This window comes from Sorex fumeus, unplaced genomic scaffold (assembly GCF_029834395.1).
Source record: "Sorex fumeus unplaced genomic scaffold, SorFum_2.1 ptg000037l, whole genome shotgun sequence".
Taxonomy (NCBI): Eukaryota; Metazoa; Chordata; class Mammalia; order Eulipotyphla; family Soricidae; genus Sorex; species Sorex fumeus.
Genome location: NW_026606094.1, coordinates 65,156,600 through 65,174,211, shown reverse-complemented (window position 1 = coordinate 65,174,211; position 17,612 = coordinate 65,156,600). Strand labels below are relative to the sequence as shown.

The 17,612-nt window shown below is 41.1% G+C and overlaps 1 protein-coding gene and 1 non-coding gene across 2 annotated transcripts; both read right to left on the bottom strand.

Annotated features, from left to right (window-relative positions):
* Positions 1 to 726: 726 nt before the first annotated feature.
* Positions 727 to 830, bottom strand: LOC130027836 (U6 spliceosomal RNA). Its single transcript, XR_008793063.1, has one exon. It is a non-coding gene; the product is annotated as a U6 spliceosomal RNA (small nuclear RNA).
* A 2,747-nt stretch (positions 831 to 3,577) lies between these two features.
* On the bottom strand, positions 3,578 to 16,169 carry NUP42 (nucleoporin 42). Its single transcript, XM_056118264.1, has 7 exons — positions 16,037 to 16,169; positions 14,318 to 14,537; positions 12,564 to 12,658; positions 8,914 to 8,990; positions 6,894 to 6,980; positions 4,958 to 5,033; positions 3,578 to 4,188 (listed from the first exon to the last, which is right to left on the bottom strand). The coding sequence occupies exons 1-7, from the start codon at positions 16,146 to 16,148 to the stop codon at positions 3,611 to 3,613; spliced, it is 1,245 nt and encodes a 414-aa protein (XP_055974239.1). The 5' UTR covers positions 16,149 to 16,169; the 3' UTR covers positions 3,578 to 3,610.
* Between the last annotated feature and the right edge of the window lie 1,443 nt (positions 16,170 to 17,612).

Genomic DNA, 17,612 nt, shown 5'->3' with positions numbered 1-17,612 from the left:
AGCAAAATTCCTGGTACTAATCTCGGCCACTCTTGGGTGTTAGTCTCCTATTTTGTTACTTTATGTTCCCCAGATGAATGCAATCTTTCTATGTCTATCCCTCTATTTCTGACTCATTTTGCTTAACATGATACTTTCCATGTAGTACCACTTGTATGTAAATTTCATGACTTCATCTTTTCTAACAGCGACATAGTACTCCATTATGTAAATGTACCAAAGTTTCTTTACCCAGTCATGTGTTCTCAGGCACTCAGGTTTTTTTCCAGATTCTGGCTATTGTAAAAAGTACTGTAATGAACAAACAAGTGCAGATGTCACTTCGACTATACTTTTTTGCCTCTCTGGGATATATTCCCGGGAGTGGTATTGCTGGGTCAAATGGGAGATCACTTTCTAATTTTTTGAGACTCAGCCATACTTTTTTCCAAAAGGGCTGAACCAGTCAGCATTCCCACCAGCAGTGAAGGAGGGTCCCTTTCTTGCCACATCTGCACCAGCATCGGTTGCTTTTGTTCTTTTGGATGTGGGCCAGTCTCTGTGGTGTGAAATGTTATCTCATTGTTGTTTTGATCTGCATCTCCCTGATGATTAATGATGTAGAGCATTTTCTCATGTGTCTTTTAGCCATTCGGATTTCTTCTTTGAGAAAGTTTCTGTTCATTTCATCACCCCATTTTTTGATGGGGTTGGATGTTTTCTTCTTGTGGAGTTCAACCAGTACCTAAATATATGGAATGCTTCACGAATTTGCGTGTCATCTGTGCGCAGGGGCCATGCTAATCTCTGTATCGTTCCAATTTTAGTATATGTGCTGCCGAAGCGAGCACAGTGATGCTATTTTTTAAGGATAAATGGGCCTGGGAGTCTGGCTGGGGTTTAATTCCCTGCATCACTGCATCCTAAGGCCCTACACTAAATTGCTGGTTGCTACCAGTTAGTCAAAGAATTGCTAGTGGGCCCCCCATTTCACCTCCTGGGCAATGCTTAGGAATGCGGTCCTCCTTCCCCCATCCCCAAAAAAGCCTAACAGAGAACTCTGATCTCCAGAGGAGTGAATATTTTGTAGACATATAATAAAGTTCTATTAAGTGTGCATTTTTTAAAGTTAGGTAAGACTTTATTTTCATGTTAAAAAAGAATCAGTTGAACAGACAGGAAAATGGCTCAAAGAGAAGGACCATGTGGGAGCTTTGCATGTGGAACACATGACCCCCCACACTTCATCCCACACCCTCTCCAGCCCCCAGCACTACTGGGAGCAACCCCGAGTCGTGTGCCAAGATTGCTCCAGCATAGCAGGTGAAGCAAAACCAAATATAACAAAAACATCAATTCATTTCCAGACCAATGTTAGGCAGATAATTTGGCAGTATTATTTGATTTTTGAGGCCTGAGAAAGAAGCACAGAACCCCAATACATGTGCCTCAACTCAAGACAGATCTCTGTGCTCACTCAGACATGAAATATACAGGGTCATGCTTGCAGTCTGATCCCCAATGAGGTCTAAAAATTCTAATTAAGGCAAATAGCCAACAGACCTGGTGAATCTTTACCCCATAATATCCGTTGTTTACCCATGTGAAACCACAATCTTTATTCTTAAAATTCATCCATTTGGTAGGATATGGAGGAGAAATAAATTATATAAAAATTAGGACAAGGTAAAAATTAGCTTAAAATTGAAGAAAATTCAAATGGTGGTCCACTGGACTGTCAAAATAGCCAGGGAGACAAATAGATGAGCAGGGAGATGTCTCCTAGGTCCTAAAAACTGTCAACCTTTAGATAAATATGGTCACGGTCCTCCTGTTGTTCATCGATTTGCTCGAGTGGGCCCAGTAATGTCTCCATCATGAGACTTGTTGTTATTGTGTTTGGCATATTGAATACGTCACGGGGAGCTTGCCAGGCTCTGCCGTGTGGGCGAGATACTCTCAGTAGCTTGCCGGGCTTTCCGAGGGGTGGAGGAATCGAATTCGGGTCGGCCATATTGGCTGCGTGCAAGGCAAATGCCTTACCACTGTGCTATCGCTCCAGCCCAGATAAATATAAATATGTATAAAGGTAAAAGGTAAAGGCCCTCCCGTTGATCATCGATTTGCTCGAGCGGGCCCAGTAACGTCTCCATTGGAGACTTTGTTGTTACTGTGTCTGGCATATCGAATGCTCTCGGTAGCTTGCCGGGCTCTCCGAAATATGTATAAATAAATAAATATGTATAAATAAATAAATATAAATATATATAAATACTCAGCTCCCGGGAGAGAACAAGGCAGAGTCTCCTACCCTCTGCCTGACTGTATCCACCAGGGCCCAACAGCTGAAGACCTCCGGGACCCAGCCAAGGCCATGCTGGGACCACTCTCCACACACTTGGATGAGCCTCACGCATTAAAAGAACTGGCAGAGGAACCCAGGTGTGTGGGACCCGGGGCTGAGATCTCCAAGCCTGCATGGTTTGGGACTGGACCTGCCAGTAACTAGACAGTTATACCCACCAACTGCCGTGTAACTCCAACAACGGCCAGGATCCAGAGATTATCACACTCAGCTCCCGGAAGCTTATCATCTTATCATCTCATTCCTACTTTGGACAAACTGGCAGGCTACCAAATGTAACCTGCCCACACGGCAGAGTCTGGCAAACTCCCCGTGGTATACCCAATATGCCAAATACCAGTAACAGTGATGGGTCTCATTCTCCTAACCCTGAAAAAGCCTTGAATATGGCACTTTTAAAAAAAATCTCAGGGCTAGGACGAGGAAGACGTTACTGGCACCTGCTCGAGGCAATCGACGAACAACAGGGTGGTCGTGATCGTAATATATATATGTATATGTATATATATGTGTATATATATAGATTTTGGGGCCACACCTGGCAGTGTTCAGAGCTTACTTAGTTCAGGGTGAGACTTGGGTGACCACATGGGGTCCTGGAGATCAAGCCGGGGTTTTGCTGTACTATTACTCTGGCACTGTCACTGTCACTGTCCTCCCGTTGTTCATCGATTTGCTCGAGCAGGCCCAGTAAGGTCTCCATTGTGACAATTGTTACTGTGTTTGGCATATTGAATAGAAAACTAATATTAAGATTTTTTCCCTTACTACTGGTTCTAAAACTTATGTCTTTCTTCAAGCTTTAAAGAGTAAGACAATGATGTAGAATGAGAGAAGTAATTTATTCAATGTATCCTGTTATTTCAGCTCCATTCATAATTATGTTATCTTGTTTTTTTAAAAAAATCTTGGCCTGGAGAGATAGTACAGTGGGTAGGGCACTTGCCTTGCATGTGGCTGACTGGGGTTTGATCCCAGTAACTTATATGCAGCTTGGCACTGCCAGGAGTAATTCCTGAGTACACAGCCAGTAGTAACCCAAGCATCGCAAGGTGTAGCCTCAAAACCAAACAGAAAAATGATTCATTTTGTTGTTTTACTTAGTATCAAGAAAAAATGGTCACATCTCAAAACCCCTATAGTTATTATTGAAAGCTTACATCCCTTATAAATATATATGTATATATGTACGTATGTTGTTTTTATAAGAACCACTCAAAACAATCTTAAAAGTTGCTCTTTTTGGTATTTAAAATCCTCCTTTTATTAAATATTCAGGAGTGCCACCGGTGGTGGCTTTAATGGAATTTTTCCTAGAGTAAACTTCTTGGACTGAAATTGTTCTAGTTCTTCTGATGTCAGCTGATCCTTGGGTGTGAATAATGCATTATCTGTTGTGGTGCTGCCGTTTGAGGCCAGGAGAGAGGAGGACATGTTGCTACTTCCAAAGCTGTCACTGGATGGTCTGGTAAAAGCAGAGTGAGACTGGGAGCCTGGACCACCAAAACCAGTCACAGAACTGTTGCTGCCAAAGGCCGGGGCCACTGGAGTGCTCATAGGACTTGTTGCCATGGAAGTTGGAAAGCCTGAAAATCCAGATGATCCAAAACTGGAAGCTTCAGAAGTTTTAAAAGAAAATGAAGCAGCAGATGGGACGTCAGGTTTCCCAAATCCAAAAGCTGGAGCAGGAGCAGGGATGGCTGAACTGGCAGAGGGTGCGGCTCCAAACGCTGATATACTCCCAAACACAGAAGCATTCCCAGAAGAGCCACTGCCAAATCCAGGGCTTGATTTAAAACTGAAATTGTGGACATTATTACTACTGCTATTATTTGCTGAAAAACCTATAAAAAACAGAAAAATAAAATCTGTTATAGTTAGAAAACAGTACTTCTTTCTTTTTTATTTCTGCCATGTTTGGATATTGAGAAGCTTGTTGGAAGGAAGAAGAGAAAAGTGAAAATGTGCAGTTTAAGCAAGCCCACTAAAACCTGCTCCACTCTGCTTGACACCTCATTTTCACAGTGACTTCGCTCAAGGAAGTGGCCTGGAGAAGTCATAAGGATTAGCAGTGGACTTTCCACTTTTGGCCTCCTCACCTTATCAGACTTGTTGGTAGAGGATGATACCTACTCTGTTATAACAATGACAAAAACATTTTTAAAATTCTAAAAATGTGCAGCTCTCACAGCTTTTTCTCTTTAATGGAATTCTTTTGAAAACCACTCCTACAATATACTTCTAAAGCTTAAGCTATAGAATCTTTCAAAAAAAATGCCCATTTATGGCCTTTATTCATTAATGCTTTATAAGCCAAAGTTTTTTTGCTGTGGTTTCCTGTTAAGAGTCATACCTGCGATGCTGGGGATAGAAGGACACATGGTGCTTAGGACTAAAACCCAGGGCCTATATATATGCTATATTTGTATACATATAGAAACATAGTATATATAGATATTGACTTATTAAGTTGTATACTTGAAACCTATATGTTACTAATGAATTGTGCATCAATAAAATATTAAACATTAAATGGCAGTTACGGTATCTTAATGACTTTATGACTTGGAAACCATAAAATTCCGTAAAGTCTTTCATTATTTCATCACTTACCTGATGATCCAAACACTGCTGTCTGCCTACTGCCAAATCCAAATGAAGAAGTAGCTTGACTTCCTCCATCAGAGAGCTATTAAAAAAATTATACAAAAAATAAAGTACTTGAAGACTTCACAAGTACCTTTCCATATACTTTATCACTGTCACTGTCCTTCCGTTGTTCATCGATTTGCTCGAGCGGGCCCAGTAATGTCTCCATCATGAGACTTGTTGTTACTGTGTTTGGCATACTGAATACATCACAGGTAGCTTGCCAGGCTTTGCCGTGCGGGCGAGATACTCTCGGTAGCTTGCCGGGCTTAGTATATACTTTATAGTTTATGAAAATTTAATTGTTTAACATTGAAAAATGCCAAGATGAATATGTCCACAACTCTAAATATTGAAAGTGACTCGCAATTTAAAAAAACACAACAATATATAAATTATGTTCCTGAAAATAATCTATCTTCTGGCTACTTCCTGTTCTAAAGAGGTGGTCATTTCTGTTTACTGAAATCTAATTTTTTCCCTTTTAAGAATTCATGTAATATTTTCAAAACTACTAGTATAAAAATTTTATCCTGAAATAGTTTCCAAAAAGCATAACAGAGAAAACAATTGCAGTATCTTTTTTCTAGATGATGATACAGTTCTCTGAGTATCACAATTGCTTTTCCCCCCATTTTTCTTGGTTCTGGGACCACTCAGGGATTGCCTGGTGGTAACTGGAAGACCACGAGGCAACTAGGCATGAACCCATGCAGCAGAGCACAGGTTCTCACCCTCTGATCCCATAATTCCTTTTTGTTTGTTTTATTTTAGGTTTCTGAGCCACACCTAGCAGTGCTCAGAGCTTAATCCTGGATCTGCACTCATGGATCATGCCTGATGATTCTCAGGGAACCATACAGGGCACTGGGGACTGAAACTTCATCAATCAATCAAAAATGGTGTGCAAGGAAGTGCCCTACCTGCTGTACTCTCTCTCTGGCATCTGATCCCATAATTCTCTCCGGCCTCTCCCCCACCCTCCAACCCCCACCCCAGCCCCAGTTGCCTATATCTTGTTTTCTTTTTTTCCCCAATATTTTTCAATTGAACAACTGTGAGATAGACCCTTACATAGCTGTTCGTGATTAGGTTTCAGTTATACAGTGTCCCAAGACCCATCCCTCCACCAGCGTACATTTCCCAGCACTAGTGTCCCCAGTCACCCCCTTATGGCAGACATATCTCTTTTCTCTCCCTCCTCCCTCTCTCTTCCCCTCCTTCCCTCCCTCCCTCCCTTGATCCCCCCTCTCCCTCCTTTTGTGGTCCCATAATTCTTTTTTTCTACTTTATTTATTTTCCTTTTTAAAAAAATTTTTTTGAATCACTGTGAGATACAGTTACAAAGCTTTCATGTTTGAGTTTCAGTCATACAATGATCCGAACACCCATCCCTCCACCAGTGCACATATTCTACCACCAATATCCCCAGTATCACCCACCATATCCCACCCTTTGCCCTGCTTCCATGACAGACAATTTCCCCCATATTCTCTCTCTACTTTTGGGCATTATGTGGTCCCGTAATCTTTTTTCTTTTTTAACTGTCCCATAATTCTTTACCAAAAATGTTACCTTTGCTTTTTAAATCCAAAGTGAAATTCTTTTCTTTTTTTTTTTAAATTTCAAACAATTGGCCAGAGAGACAGTTTATTTTTTTATTGATTTTTTTGCTTTTGAGGTCACACCCAGAGATGCTCAGAGGTTACTCCTGGCTCTGCAGTCAGGAATTATTCCTGTCAGTGCTTGGGAGATCATATGGGATGCCATGGATTGAACCCAGGTAGGCTGCATGCAAGGCCCTACCCTCTGTACGATTGCTCTGGCCCCTCCAAAGTGAAATTGTGTGCAAACAAACAACTAGAAGATAATTCTCTAAAGAAAACTTTCTATTACTCACCAAAGATATTTTAGTAGATGTATTCAGATTTTTTATTTCATTTATCCTGTTCCGCCACTGATTTATTAACTGCTGAACGGAATTTAGCTGAAAAAAGAAGACAAAAATAATTGTTTGCTTTAATTTATAACAACTCTTTTTGGTCTTTATTTGCAAAAGTACAAAAAGTTCATAAAACATTTTTTATGGTTCAAGAAAACAAGCAAAATTAAAAAGTAGGATTATATCAAATTACAAAGCTACTGTACAACAAAAGAAAGATGACTAGAATAAACTGACTAGGAGAAAATAGTTGCTTACCACACATCTGACAATGAACTAATATTCAAGAGCTATAAAACATTCACAAAACAAACAAATAAACAAACAAAACCCCTTAGTTGGAGGAAATAGCAAAGGATGCTTGCATTGCACTAGGATGACCTGGGTTCAATTCCCTGCACCCCAAATTGTCCCCCAAGGCCACCAGGAATGATCCCTGCATGCAGAAATCAGAGTAAGCCCTGGGCACCAGGAATGGCCTGAAACAAAACAAAAGACACCAAAAACAAATAAATAACAAAAGAACTCTGACAAAAAAATAGAAAAAAGTGCTTAATAGACATATCCTCAAAGGAAACATACAGATAGCCAATTGGTAAGTAAAAAGTGCTCTTTATCAGTTATCATCAGAGAAATTTAAATAAGTAGGTTGAGGTATGAGCTATCACCTCACACTTTTGAGAATGGCACATAACAAAAGAAGTAGAAGTAACAAGTGCTGGTGGGAATGTAGGAAGAAAGGAACCTGTACACACTATTGGTGAGAGTGCCGTCTGGCTCAGCTCCATGAAAACAGTATAGAAACTTCTCAAAAAATGAAGAATAGAGCTTCCATATTACCTGGCGATTCCACTTCTTGGTACCTATCCCAGGAATCCCAAACCAGTATTTGTGTTGTATGTTCACTGTAGCACTATTAATGATAGCCAAGGTCTGGAAACAACCCAAATGCCCAAGAACAGATGAACGGATCAAGAAACTGGTATATCACACAATGGTGTAATACTTGGCCCTAAGAAAAAAATGAAACCCTACAATTTACTGCTATGTAGATGAAACTAGAAATACTACACCAAGTGATGTCAGTAAGAAGGAGAGGGACAGACAGAGAATGATCTCTTTCATATGTGGAATGTAAAAGAACACAGCAAGGGAATTAAAAATGGTCAATGGTAGCAGAGCCGGAAAGTAGGGCTGAAAAACTGAGTTTGTCAGGGGTTGGGGTGGGGAAAATGAGAGAGAACTTGGGGAAATTGATGGAGGGATGCTGTAATTGTGGGGGTGGGTGGTGTTAAAACACTAGATGCCTGAAACACTACGATTAACAGTATTGTAAATCATGATGCCCGAATAAAAAAGTGAAAGAAAAAACATTTTCATGGTCCCAACTTGTAAAATTTGCATCAACTTGCCTCTGTTTCCCAAAGATAATCCAGCTATGTCCCCTCTCCCTTTCTCTAACTCCATGTGTACCTGGTTAAAAAATCCTTAGTACCTGGCAGCAGAGTGCTGGTTAAATTTGGATTAATAGCAAGCATGCATTAGCAGAAATGTATGACCATGACTATAGATACCAGAAAAAGCACAGTTTTTATCTTTCCTTTAAGTATCTAAATTGCAGTATGAGGATGTTCATCTGTGCAATAGTCTATATTGTACTTAACTTTGCACTCATGGTGTCTACACCACCTAAGAGTTACTATTTAAAGGTCCGTCAAATGTAAAATTGCTTTCTGGAGTTGATTATGGTTAATTCATAATAAAAATAGTGCTATTCTTAGTTACTACAGTGAAAATGTATCATCATTTTAGATAACCAATTCATTTTCAAATAAAATAATTTACAAAATAAAACATCGTCGTAAAAACTCATCACCCTCATTCACTTTGTGAACATAATAAGAAAATCACTACTAACCAAGAAAGCAGGGATTAATGGCTAATCTGTTATGGATAGAGGAATAGAAAATAAACTTACATAACTCTGTAAGTTATTGCTTCTTAAGAAGTTATGATATTCAAGTCTCAATTCCTCTGGTGAAATGTCTGTAAAACCTGAAGTGAGGAATCAATTGGAATCTTTAAAATAAATGCCAATACTTTTGATATTATCTTAAAGCTAGAGGTGCTGCAAGAAAATATGCTAATATTTATCATTAAAGAAATTTTACACTCAAAAAAAATCCAAAGCCTATACTCTCTTTCATGTTTAATAAAACATAAAATAAGAGTATGGTTCACTACAGAACGGGAATATTCTAAAAGAATGGGAGAGGAAGAAATAAAGAAAGGAAAAGAGTGACTAACTGTTGGGGCCACTCGGCAACTAAGAGATATCTATATAGGAGCCAGAGAGATTGCTCAGTGGGTAAGATGCTTGCCTTGTACTTGGCTGACCTGGGTTGATCCTCAGCATCTCATATGATTCCCTGAGCACTTCCAGGAGTGATCCCTGAGTGCAGAGCCAGGAGTAACCCTTGAGCAATGTCTGGGTGTGGGCCAAAAACCAAACAAATTAAAAAAAAGAAAAAATAAACTACAATAAGCAAAATTAAAAGGAAAAAGCAACTGTAATATATATGACAGAAAAGAGCTAATATCAATCCAGTCCTTATATTTCACTAAGAAAAGTAAGTTAACATAAGCAAAGAAAAATTGGAAATTCCCCCAAATTAAAAATATCTAGTAAATAAATGAAAATTAAATATTATATTAAAATACTATTAAAAATAGAAAATACTTTAGACTGGCAAAAATTAAACAATAATAATATTTATCATTATTAAAGATGTAGCCAGATGTATATTTTCCTAAATTACTATTAAGGGAGTAAAGGGGTTGGAGAGATAGTACAGCAGGTAAGGCACTTGCCTTGCATGCAGCTGACCTGGGTTCAATCCCTGGCACCCCAAAAGGTCCCCTGTGCACAGCCAGGAGTAAGCCTTGAGCATTGCCTGATACGTCACAAATACAAAAACAAAAAAGGTAGTAAAAATGGCACAATTTTTCTGGGAAGAAAATTACCAATAGGCATCAAACGCCTTAAAAAATGTTCACATCAGAGGCTACGGAGAGACTACAGTAGGTGAGGCATTCGTCTTGCACATGGCTGACCCTGTTCAATCCCAGTACCGCATATGGTCCCCAGGACAGAGCCAAGAATGATCACTGAGCTCAGAGCCTGGAGTAAGGTTGAGTAAACATGAATAAACCGAGTAAGCCCCCACAGCTGAGTAAGCCCCCAAACAAACAAAAACTAAACAGAAAGTTCCCATCCAGGCCAAGGAGAGGGCTCCAAGGCAAAGAGCTTTGCATGGTCCTCCAAACACAGCTGGGAGTTGGCTCCTGAGCACTGAGCAGGAGCAGCCCACAAGCATACAATTAGAAAAGTTTTTTAAGAAAGGGAAAAAAAAGTTCATGATTATTTTCTATAAAGAATTACTTGTAACCAGATTATCAGAATTTGTCAGCCAGGTCACAGTATCCTGAAAAGCTCTCCTATTATGCAGAAAGAAAATGGCAAATGTTCATATCAGAACACTGGAATACCTCTAACAACTATCTTTACCATCTTTACTGATTGACCAAATGTAAAAACCTGGAAATCATCTTGTATTTCTCTTTCCCCTTACCTAATTAATCAGCATCCTGCCAATTCTAGCTTCAAAACAAAAACAAGTTTGGCGAATTCTGTCTCCAATGCCGGTAACTCTAGCAGTGGTTAGAAGACAGTCAATAGCAATGGTTCCCTAAGCAAACTCCTATTTTGATTCCTATAGGAGATTATATTACTCTGATTCAAAATTCTTCAAAGCTACACATTGTATTATGCCCAAAATGATCTGGTCCCTAGCTGCTTCTCTGGCACAATGTTGTATTTTTCTTTCCCTATTTTCCTTCAGTGACTCAGGACTCACTAGTCTGCAAACAAGCTAATAACCTTGTTCCTCCCAGGGTGTCTGAACAAGGTATTTCTATTGCCAAAAAAGTGTTTCCTTGAATCTTCCCATTACTGACAACTTCTATGGAAAAGAACACTGCTCCCTAGTTGCTTTCTCTTTCTACCAGTTAGGTTCAACTGGGGTTCCTTATCTGAACCAGAGAATATAGAAAATGATGAGTGACTATTTTTCTTTTTTTGAGGGTGGGGGTGCCCACACCTGGTGGTGCTAAGGGCTTATTACTGGCTATGTACTCAAGGGTCAATTATTCCTGGCTCAAGGGACCATATGGGTTGCGGGTATTGAACCTGGGTTGGTTGCGTGCAATGCTTTATCTTCTATACTACCGCTCCAGCCACAAAGCTTAAGTTATCTTTGACAACAAACACTTTCAATGGTTTCCTTTGAAGTGACACACTGTCAATGGGCTGGGGAGAAGTCTCAGTGGGCTGAAGTGCTTGCTTCACATGCGGGTGCCATGGGTTCCATACCTGTACCCATATTCTCCTAAGAACCACTCTGGGAATAGCACCACTGGGTTTGGGCAAAAAACCCCAATCAAATAAGCAAAACCTCAAACCAAAACAAAAAGTAAATATCTGCCAAATGCCTAAGTTTAAATATAGCCATAATTGTCAATAACGTCTTCAAATATAAATGTTCTGTGGAAAAACAGCTAGTTCAGCGAACAGCTCAATGGTCATTCCTTTTTGCCTCGCCGAGCCAGGTTCGATTCCTCCACCCCTCTCGGACAGCCCGGCAAGCTACCGGGAGTATCTCGCCCACACGGCAGAGCCTGGTAAGCTACTCGTGACGTATTCGATATGCCAAACACTGTAACAAGTCTCAAAAAAAAAAAAATAGAGATCTTACTGGGCCTGCTCGAGCAAATCGATGAATAATGGAGGACAGTGCTACAGTGCTACAGCACTTAGAATAAGGTTGGGTACAAAAAAATTTAATAGATATTTCTTGAATGAATGTGAATACATAACAAAGAAGTGGTACCATACAAATGCTCACAGGCTAGGCAGGTGGAAACCTGAGAGTTCTAAGGGAACTGCTAGGTACATGCCCTTTTACTTAACAGGGACCCAAGACTATCCAGAATGAACTTGGAAAAGCATAGCAATCTGAAGCTTCAGCCCAGAAATGCTGTTGGGACTGTGCACACAGGAAAATGGGAAGAAACTGAGTATCCTCGGGAAATGTTATCCTAAGACTCCTTATCTTCAAACATTATCTCCAAGGATAGTTCTCAACATGCCTATGAAAAAGAACTATTCTTAGAAGATGGAAGGGAAAGAGAAGAGAAGAGAACAGAATCAGATCGTAATGGCAGGTAGGATGCGACTCTTCTATTCACTGCAGGCAGCTAAGAAGTTCTGAAATTATACATGTAGGAAATTTGAGAGTGCAGAGTTTCTTCCTGAGATTACAGAATTGATAGGTTGGTGGTGCAAATTGGACTACATTCTCATGATAACAATGTTATCTTAGAAAACCTTCCAACCTTAGCCTGAATTATAAGGTCTTACTAGAATATTTGTCCAAATTTTAACTGATACGAATTTTAACTGATATGAATTTGTGGTTAATTTCTCTACTTGGCATTGTCTTGGTTTTAGAATAGTTTTTAGAAACATTAGTTTTTAAAACATTTTAAAAACATTAATTTCTCAATTACCTGAAATATTAGGTTTCTTTTTCACTGGTGAGTAAACTGAAAACATCCACTGCCCTGATGACTCCCAAATCTCCATATCTTTAATAATTCCTTCCCTGGGGGGAAAAAGGATATTTTTCATCTGCTGGCCAAATTTAATCATTTATAATTTTCATCACTAAAAAGAAAGTTTTTTACTTTGGTTTTTTGGGCCACACTCGATAGCTAGCACTCAGGGTTTACTCCTGACTCTATGCCCAGGGATCTCTCCTGGCAATGCTCAGGGTCCTGTGGAATGATCTTTGGTCAGCAATGTGCAAGATAAGCACCTTAACCACTACACTCTACATTTTCTGAAGAATCTTGGTTCCTCATTTTTTGGGTTTCGGGTCAGACCCAGTGGTGCTCAAAAGGTAATTCCTGATGAAGTGTTCAGGATTGAACCAGGAACTTCCACAAGTACCCCAGCCCTTTGAACCATCTCCCACGACACAAAAGAATGTTCTTTAAATTCACAGGAACTTGTAGAAATAAATATATAAGTATTTCATGACTAGAGATAGTATTATAACACTAAAGAAGCTCATAAGTTTAGTTTTTTTATACACTGAACCATTTATTGAGAAATATTAACCATTTTATAATTAAAGAATATATAATAAGGGATATAGTATAGTAAAAATATATAGTAAGGAATCCAATACCAATTTTTTATCTGCCTTTGTCCATTAACATCAATGGGAAAGAAAGTACCATGTAAGTAATATAGAACCATAAAAAATTTTAAGTGGGTAGGATGAAAGAGATAATTGTCAAATTCTCACATTTTGTACGAAAGGGAAAGGAACCAATGTCAACACAGTTATTATACTGGGAAAACCATGGGTACATTGGCTCTAAATTAAATATTCCCCTATCCAAAATGGTGCAATTAGTAAAACTGATAGCTACTACAGAAAATATTGTATAGAATTTTAGGACTTTTACAGAATATCAAATACAGGAATGATAGTTTCATTTGTACTTTCCTTTTCTCTCTTCTCCTCCTTTTTTGGGGAGGAGGGGGAGCTACACTAGAACCCAGGGCCTCTTACAGGTAAGGCTTATACTCTTTCTACCACTGAGACACATCCTGGTCATTTCCCCCCTTCTTTTAAAAATCAGCTGCATACGATACAGGGCTCAAAATATTTACCTGTGGTTATATTTAGTCACAGGAATAAAACTCTAGTAGAATACTATCCTAAGCAGGGAGCCGAGGGAACTGTTATAATTAGGCACTGCATTGGCAAAAATCATAATTCTACCATGAATGTTCTCAGTCATGAATCTACTCTATAGTAATAAATGAATCTACTCTATAGTAATAAAATAAACTGGAATCCAGGTGAATAACTAAAGATTTCAGAAAGAAAACGACAAGATTTTGTGATGACCTCTAAGATAAAAAATTGTTTTAAATTATCTTATGTTTTGTAAAGAATTTATAACTTATAACAAATGACAGCAGGCCTGCGACATTCATAATACTGAATGATTTTTAAAAAATGGAAAAAGCATAGTTATCTCCTAAGAAGATACTGAAATGACATACCTAGATAATGTATTTTAAGCAAAATAAAATCCAGTATTTATATATGCAAAGTACTGATTATCTCTGAGATCACTGGTAATTTTTCTTTCTGCTTATATCGATTCTTCAATAATATAAAACATTGTTGGTGCTTTTGGAAAAAAACAAAATGACAGAAATGTCTTTGAAGGCTTTCACTTACAGAATCTTCTTCTCATCTTTCTGCTCATCGGAGTTAAGAGAATTAAATGGGTTCTGAGACAATCCAAAATCCCTGTTCCTGCTGGCTGAACCGCCAGAATCAAAGGAACCAAAAGATGACTTTTCTTGATCTCTGCTGCCACCCCATGGTGAGGATCTGGAGAAACTGGATGGCTGGATGACACTGGAGTACCTCTGGCTGCTGCTGTTCCAGCCCCGTCCTTAAATAAATAAGATAAAACAACAATTTTACTGGAAACTGAAAATCTCTTACTATGGGAAGGCATTATGCAAGAAGTCTAAAAAAAAAGAGGAGCATATTAAAGAGTTTGCTGATCATGACAGATTTAGATTTTATTCTGTCCTTTAAAGACACTTGCTTAGGAATATTTGACTTAAGCCTTTCCTCAGGAAAAACTACCCACCTATTTTTCACAGGGAGACTCTAGAGAGACTCTATATGCTAATAAAATACACTGCGGTCCTCCACGGTTTTTGAGTTATTTCTAATATTTCTGAAATACCGAATAAACCAACAGGATTCACATAGGGGTTAAATTCCAATCACATGGAAACCTATTAGCTGTGTCTCTGTTTTGGGGTCAAGGTGCTGCGGGGAGTCGTACATGTGAAGCATGTGTTCTACCATTCAGCTACAAACCTCGCCCCTCTGTCTTTTACGTTCAAAAAACCAAACCAATCCCCAAACCCAAATTTATCACTGCAGCAACACTTCCTAGTCGGAGGGAGCCAAGGCATTTCACCTTGTTTTCTGCTTAAATCAGGAGAAGACATGCCACTGCATAAACTAAAAACTGGAGTGACGGGAGCTATCCTTGGTGAGGATTCACCTCGCAATGCGAACACGTGAGAATAAAGCACTTAGGGGAAACACCGCCTCCTCCAGGGAGAGGTATCTGCCGCGAAACCAGAGCGCGAGGCAGTGTTGAAGGGACTGAAGAGAATAAGGGGCGGGGAAGAGCGGAGATAGGGTCAGGGCGGGGAAGAGTCAGTATCTGCGATTCCCATAGGGGTTAAATTCCAATCTCACGGAAACCTAATTTATCCAATCCGATCTTTTAACCCTCGGGGATTCCACGGCTTCATAGTATCGGACGGCCGCTTCGGCCACAGTCGGTTCAGTGAGATATTCCGAAAGCTTCGTGTACAGGGGTTAGGCCAGCGCAGCCCCTGCCACCCCATCCCACCGAGTCCAGCGTTCCTAACTGGGCGTCCCCAGGCTCCCGGGACTAGGCGGTAACATTTACTCCCCAAGTCAGGGACTGCTGACCACAGGGCGGCAGGACGGCCCGGGAGCTTCCGCCACACTTGGAAAGGTGTCCAGACTCTGACCCCGTTAGCTAGTCCCACCCTCGGTGGGTGGGGAGAGAAGTTTCGCGAATTCCATTCACGGCGTCCAGGGAAAGACCAGAAACCACGAATCCGAGGGCCCGGAAGCGCCGTGGCGCAAGGTGCTGGGTGTCCCCGGACGCCCCGCGGCCCTGGGGCCCCTGAAATCCACCAGGGGGACCACGGCACGCCCCGCCACGCCGCGGAGCTTCCTCTGGCGCTCCTCCAAGCTCCCTGGCTCGGGAGGTGGCGCGTCACAGGCCCCGTCGCGCCGGCGACAGACCCCACGCGCGAGGCCGTTGGCCGCCGGCCGGGGCCATCTCCCCACCCGGGCCAAGCCAGAGAGACGCGGCGGCGAAGGGACCATCACCTGAGGACTGTTGCTGCCGTCCCCCGCCCGCCCCCCTGGCGCCGGGATGTTCGTTCCAGCACCGGTCTCCAAAGCGGCACCGGCCCTGAAGGAAGAACTGACAAACGGTCATCGCGAAGGTGTCGGCCACAGAGCGGCTCTTCCGGCGGCAGCGCGGGCCAGCAGCCCGCAGAGCACTCCGTCTCCCCGGGCCCGCCCCGTGACGTCATCCGCGCGCGCCCGACGGCGGGTCTTTCTCGCGCTCATCCCGCCCCTCGGGCTATGAGAGGCGTGGGTTGCGCCCAATCAGAGGTGAGGTGAGCAGACTCCCGCGCCCCGGGCGGGTTGCTTAGAAGGCGCGAGGCTTGAAGTTTCTGCAGAAAGAGGCACGTGCGATGGGCCGCCGACCGCAAAGGGGGCTCGAGGTCCAAAATGAGAGAAAAGAAATCCATGTGTAATAACTGCATTCATCACAACGAGGGACAAATCAATGAATCACATTGTTAAACAGTATAAGGAGATTGCAATCTAATAGTATGTGAAAGAGACCTGTCTTTGAAGTACATTAACGGTCTGAGAAACCTTGTACTTTAAAAGTTCCTTTGAATGTGGCTATTTGAAATAAACCAAAAAGAATGAGACATTTCACTCCTGCCTGGCAAATCTAAGTCACTGCTTTTGTTTCGTTTTGGGGCCACACCTGGCCATGCTCAAGGATTACTCCCGGCCTTGCACTCGGGAATTATTCCTGGCGTTGCTCAGGGGACCATACAGGATGCCCATAGTTGAACCTTGGTGGACCATGTGCAAGGCAAGTTATACTATGACTCTGGCCCCTCTTAGTCACTACTTTTGACATACAGAAAGGAGTCTTGATTTCTATCCACATGCAGATTCATTCAGATCATGAATTCCTGAAAAGATAGCTCCATATATATTTTTTTTCCTCTGTAGCTTCCATGATCCTAGGTTCACTTCGCAGTTCAGATCTGGTATCCTTTACACTCAGTTCTGTGTTGCTTTAAGCATATCTAAACCATTTTATTGTTTTGGGGGACACACCCAGTGGAACTGAGGATAGGAGTGGATGGACCTTGTGGAGACCAGGATGAAGTCCTTGCTCCCACATGCAGGCTGGCACAGCTGAAGCCCTTTGTATCATCTCTTATGACCCAGACCCTTTTAATTTAAATTTAACCTAAATTCTGCTCCCCTAATCCTGTTACCTTTGTGTGATGAGACACTCCACAGTTAGTCAAATGAACTGACTTGGTTGCAAGAAGTCAATCTGATTTTGTTGAATGATAAATTTGTCCCTGATGATAATTGCTTGATTGCCCGTTGTTCTTGTTCAAGTACTTTAGATTTTGAGGACAGCAGTATCTACTGGAATAATTGATAAGGACTTCTTAAAAAAAAGTTTAACACATTTATTCTGAAGTCTGTTGAAAAGTCACTAGAATAAAAAATCTTCTTGAACCACTTGAGACTATATGGCATACCTGCACTGTACTGCTCTGCACTCACTGTTCTCCCGTTGTTCATTGATTTGCTTGAGCGGGCCCAGCAACGTCTCCATTGTGAGACTTGTTTTTAC

What these genes read in the sequence shown, in the direction of transcription:
- NUP42 (XM_056118264.1), bottom strand. Translation starts at nt 16,148, where the DNA reads ATGACCGTTTGTCAGTTCTTCCTTCAGGGCCGGTGCCGCTTTGGAGAC. An exon ending in AAAGATGAGAAGAAGATTCT is followed by an intron (nt 12,659 to 14,317) that starts GTAAGTGAAAGC and finishes TTTTCCCCCCAG; the next exon opens with GGAAGGAATTATTAAAGATA. An exon ending in AAAGAAACCTAATATTTCAG is followed by an intron (nt 8,991 to 12,563) that starts GTAATTGAGAAA and finishes TCCTCACTTCAG; the next exon opens with GTTTTACAGACATTTCACCA.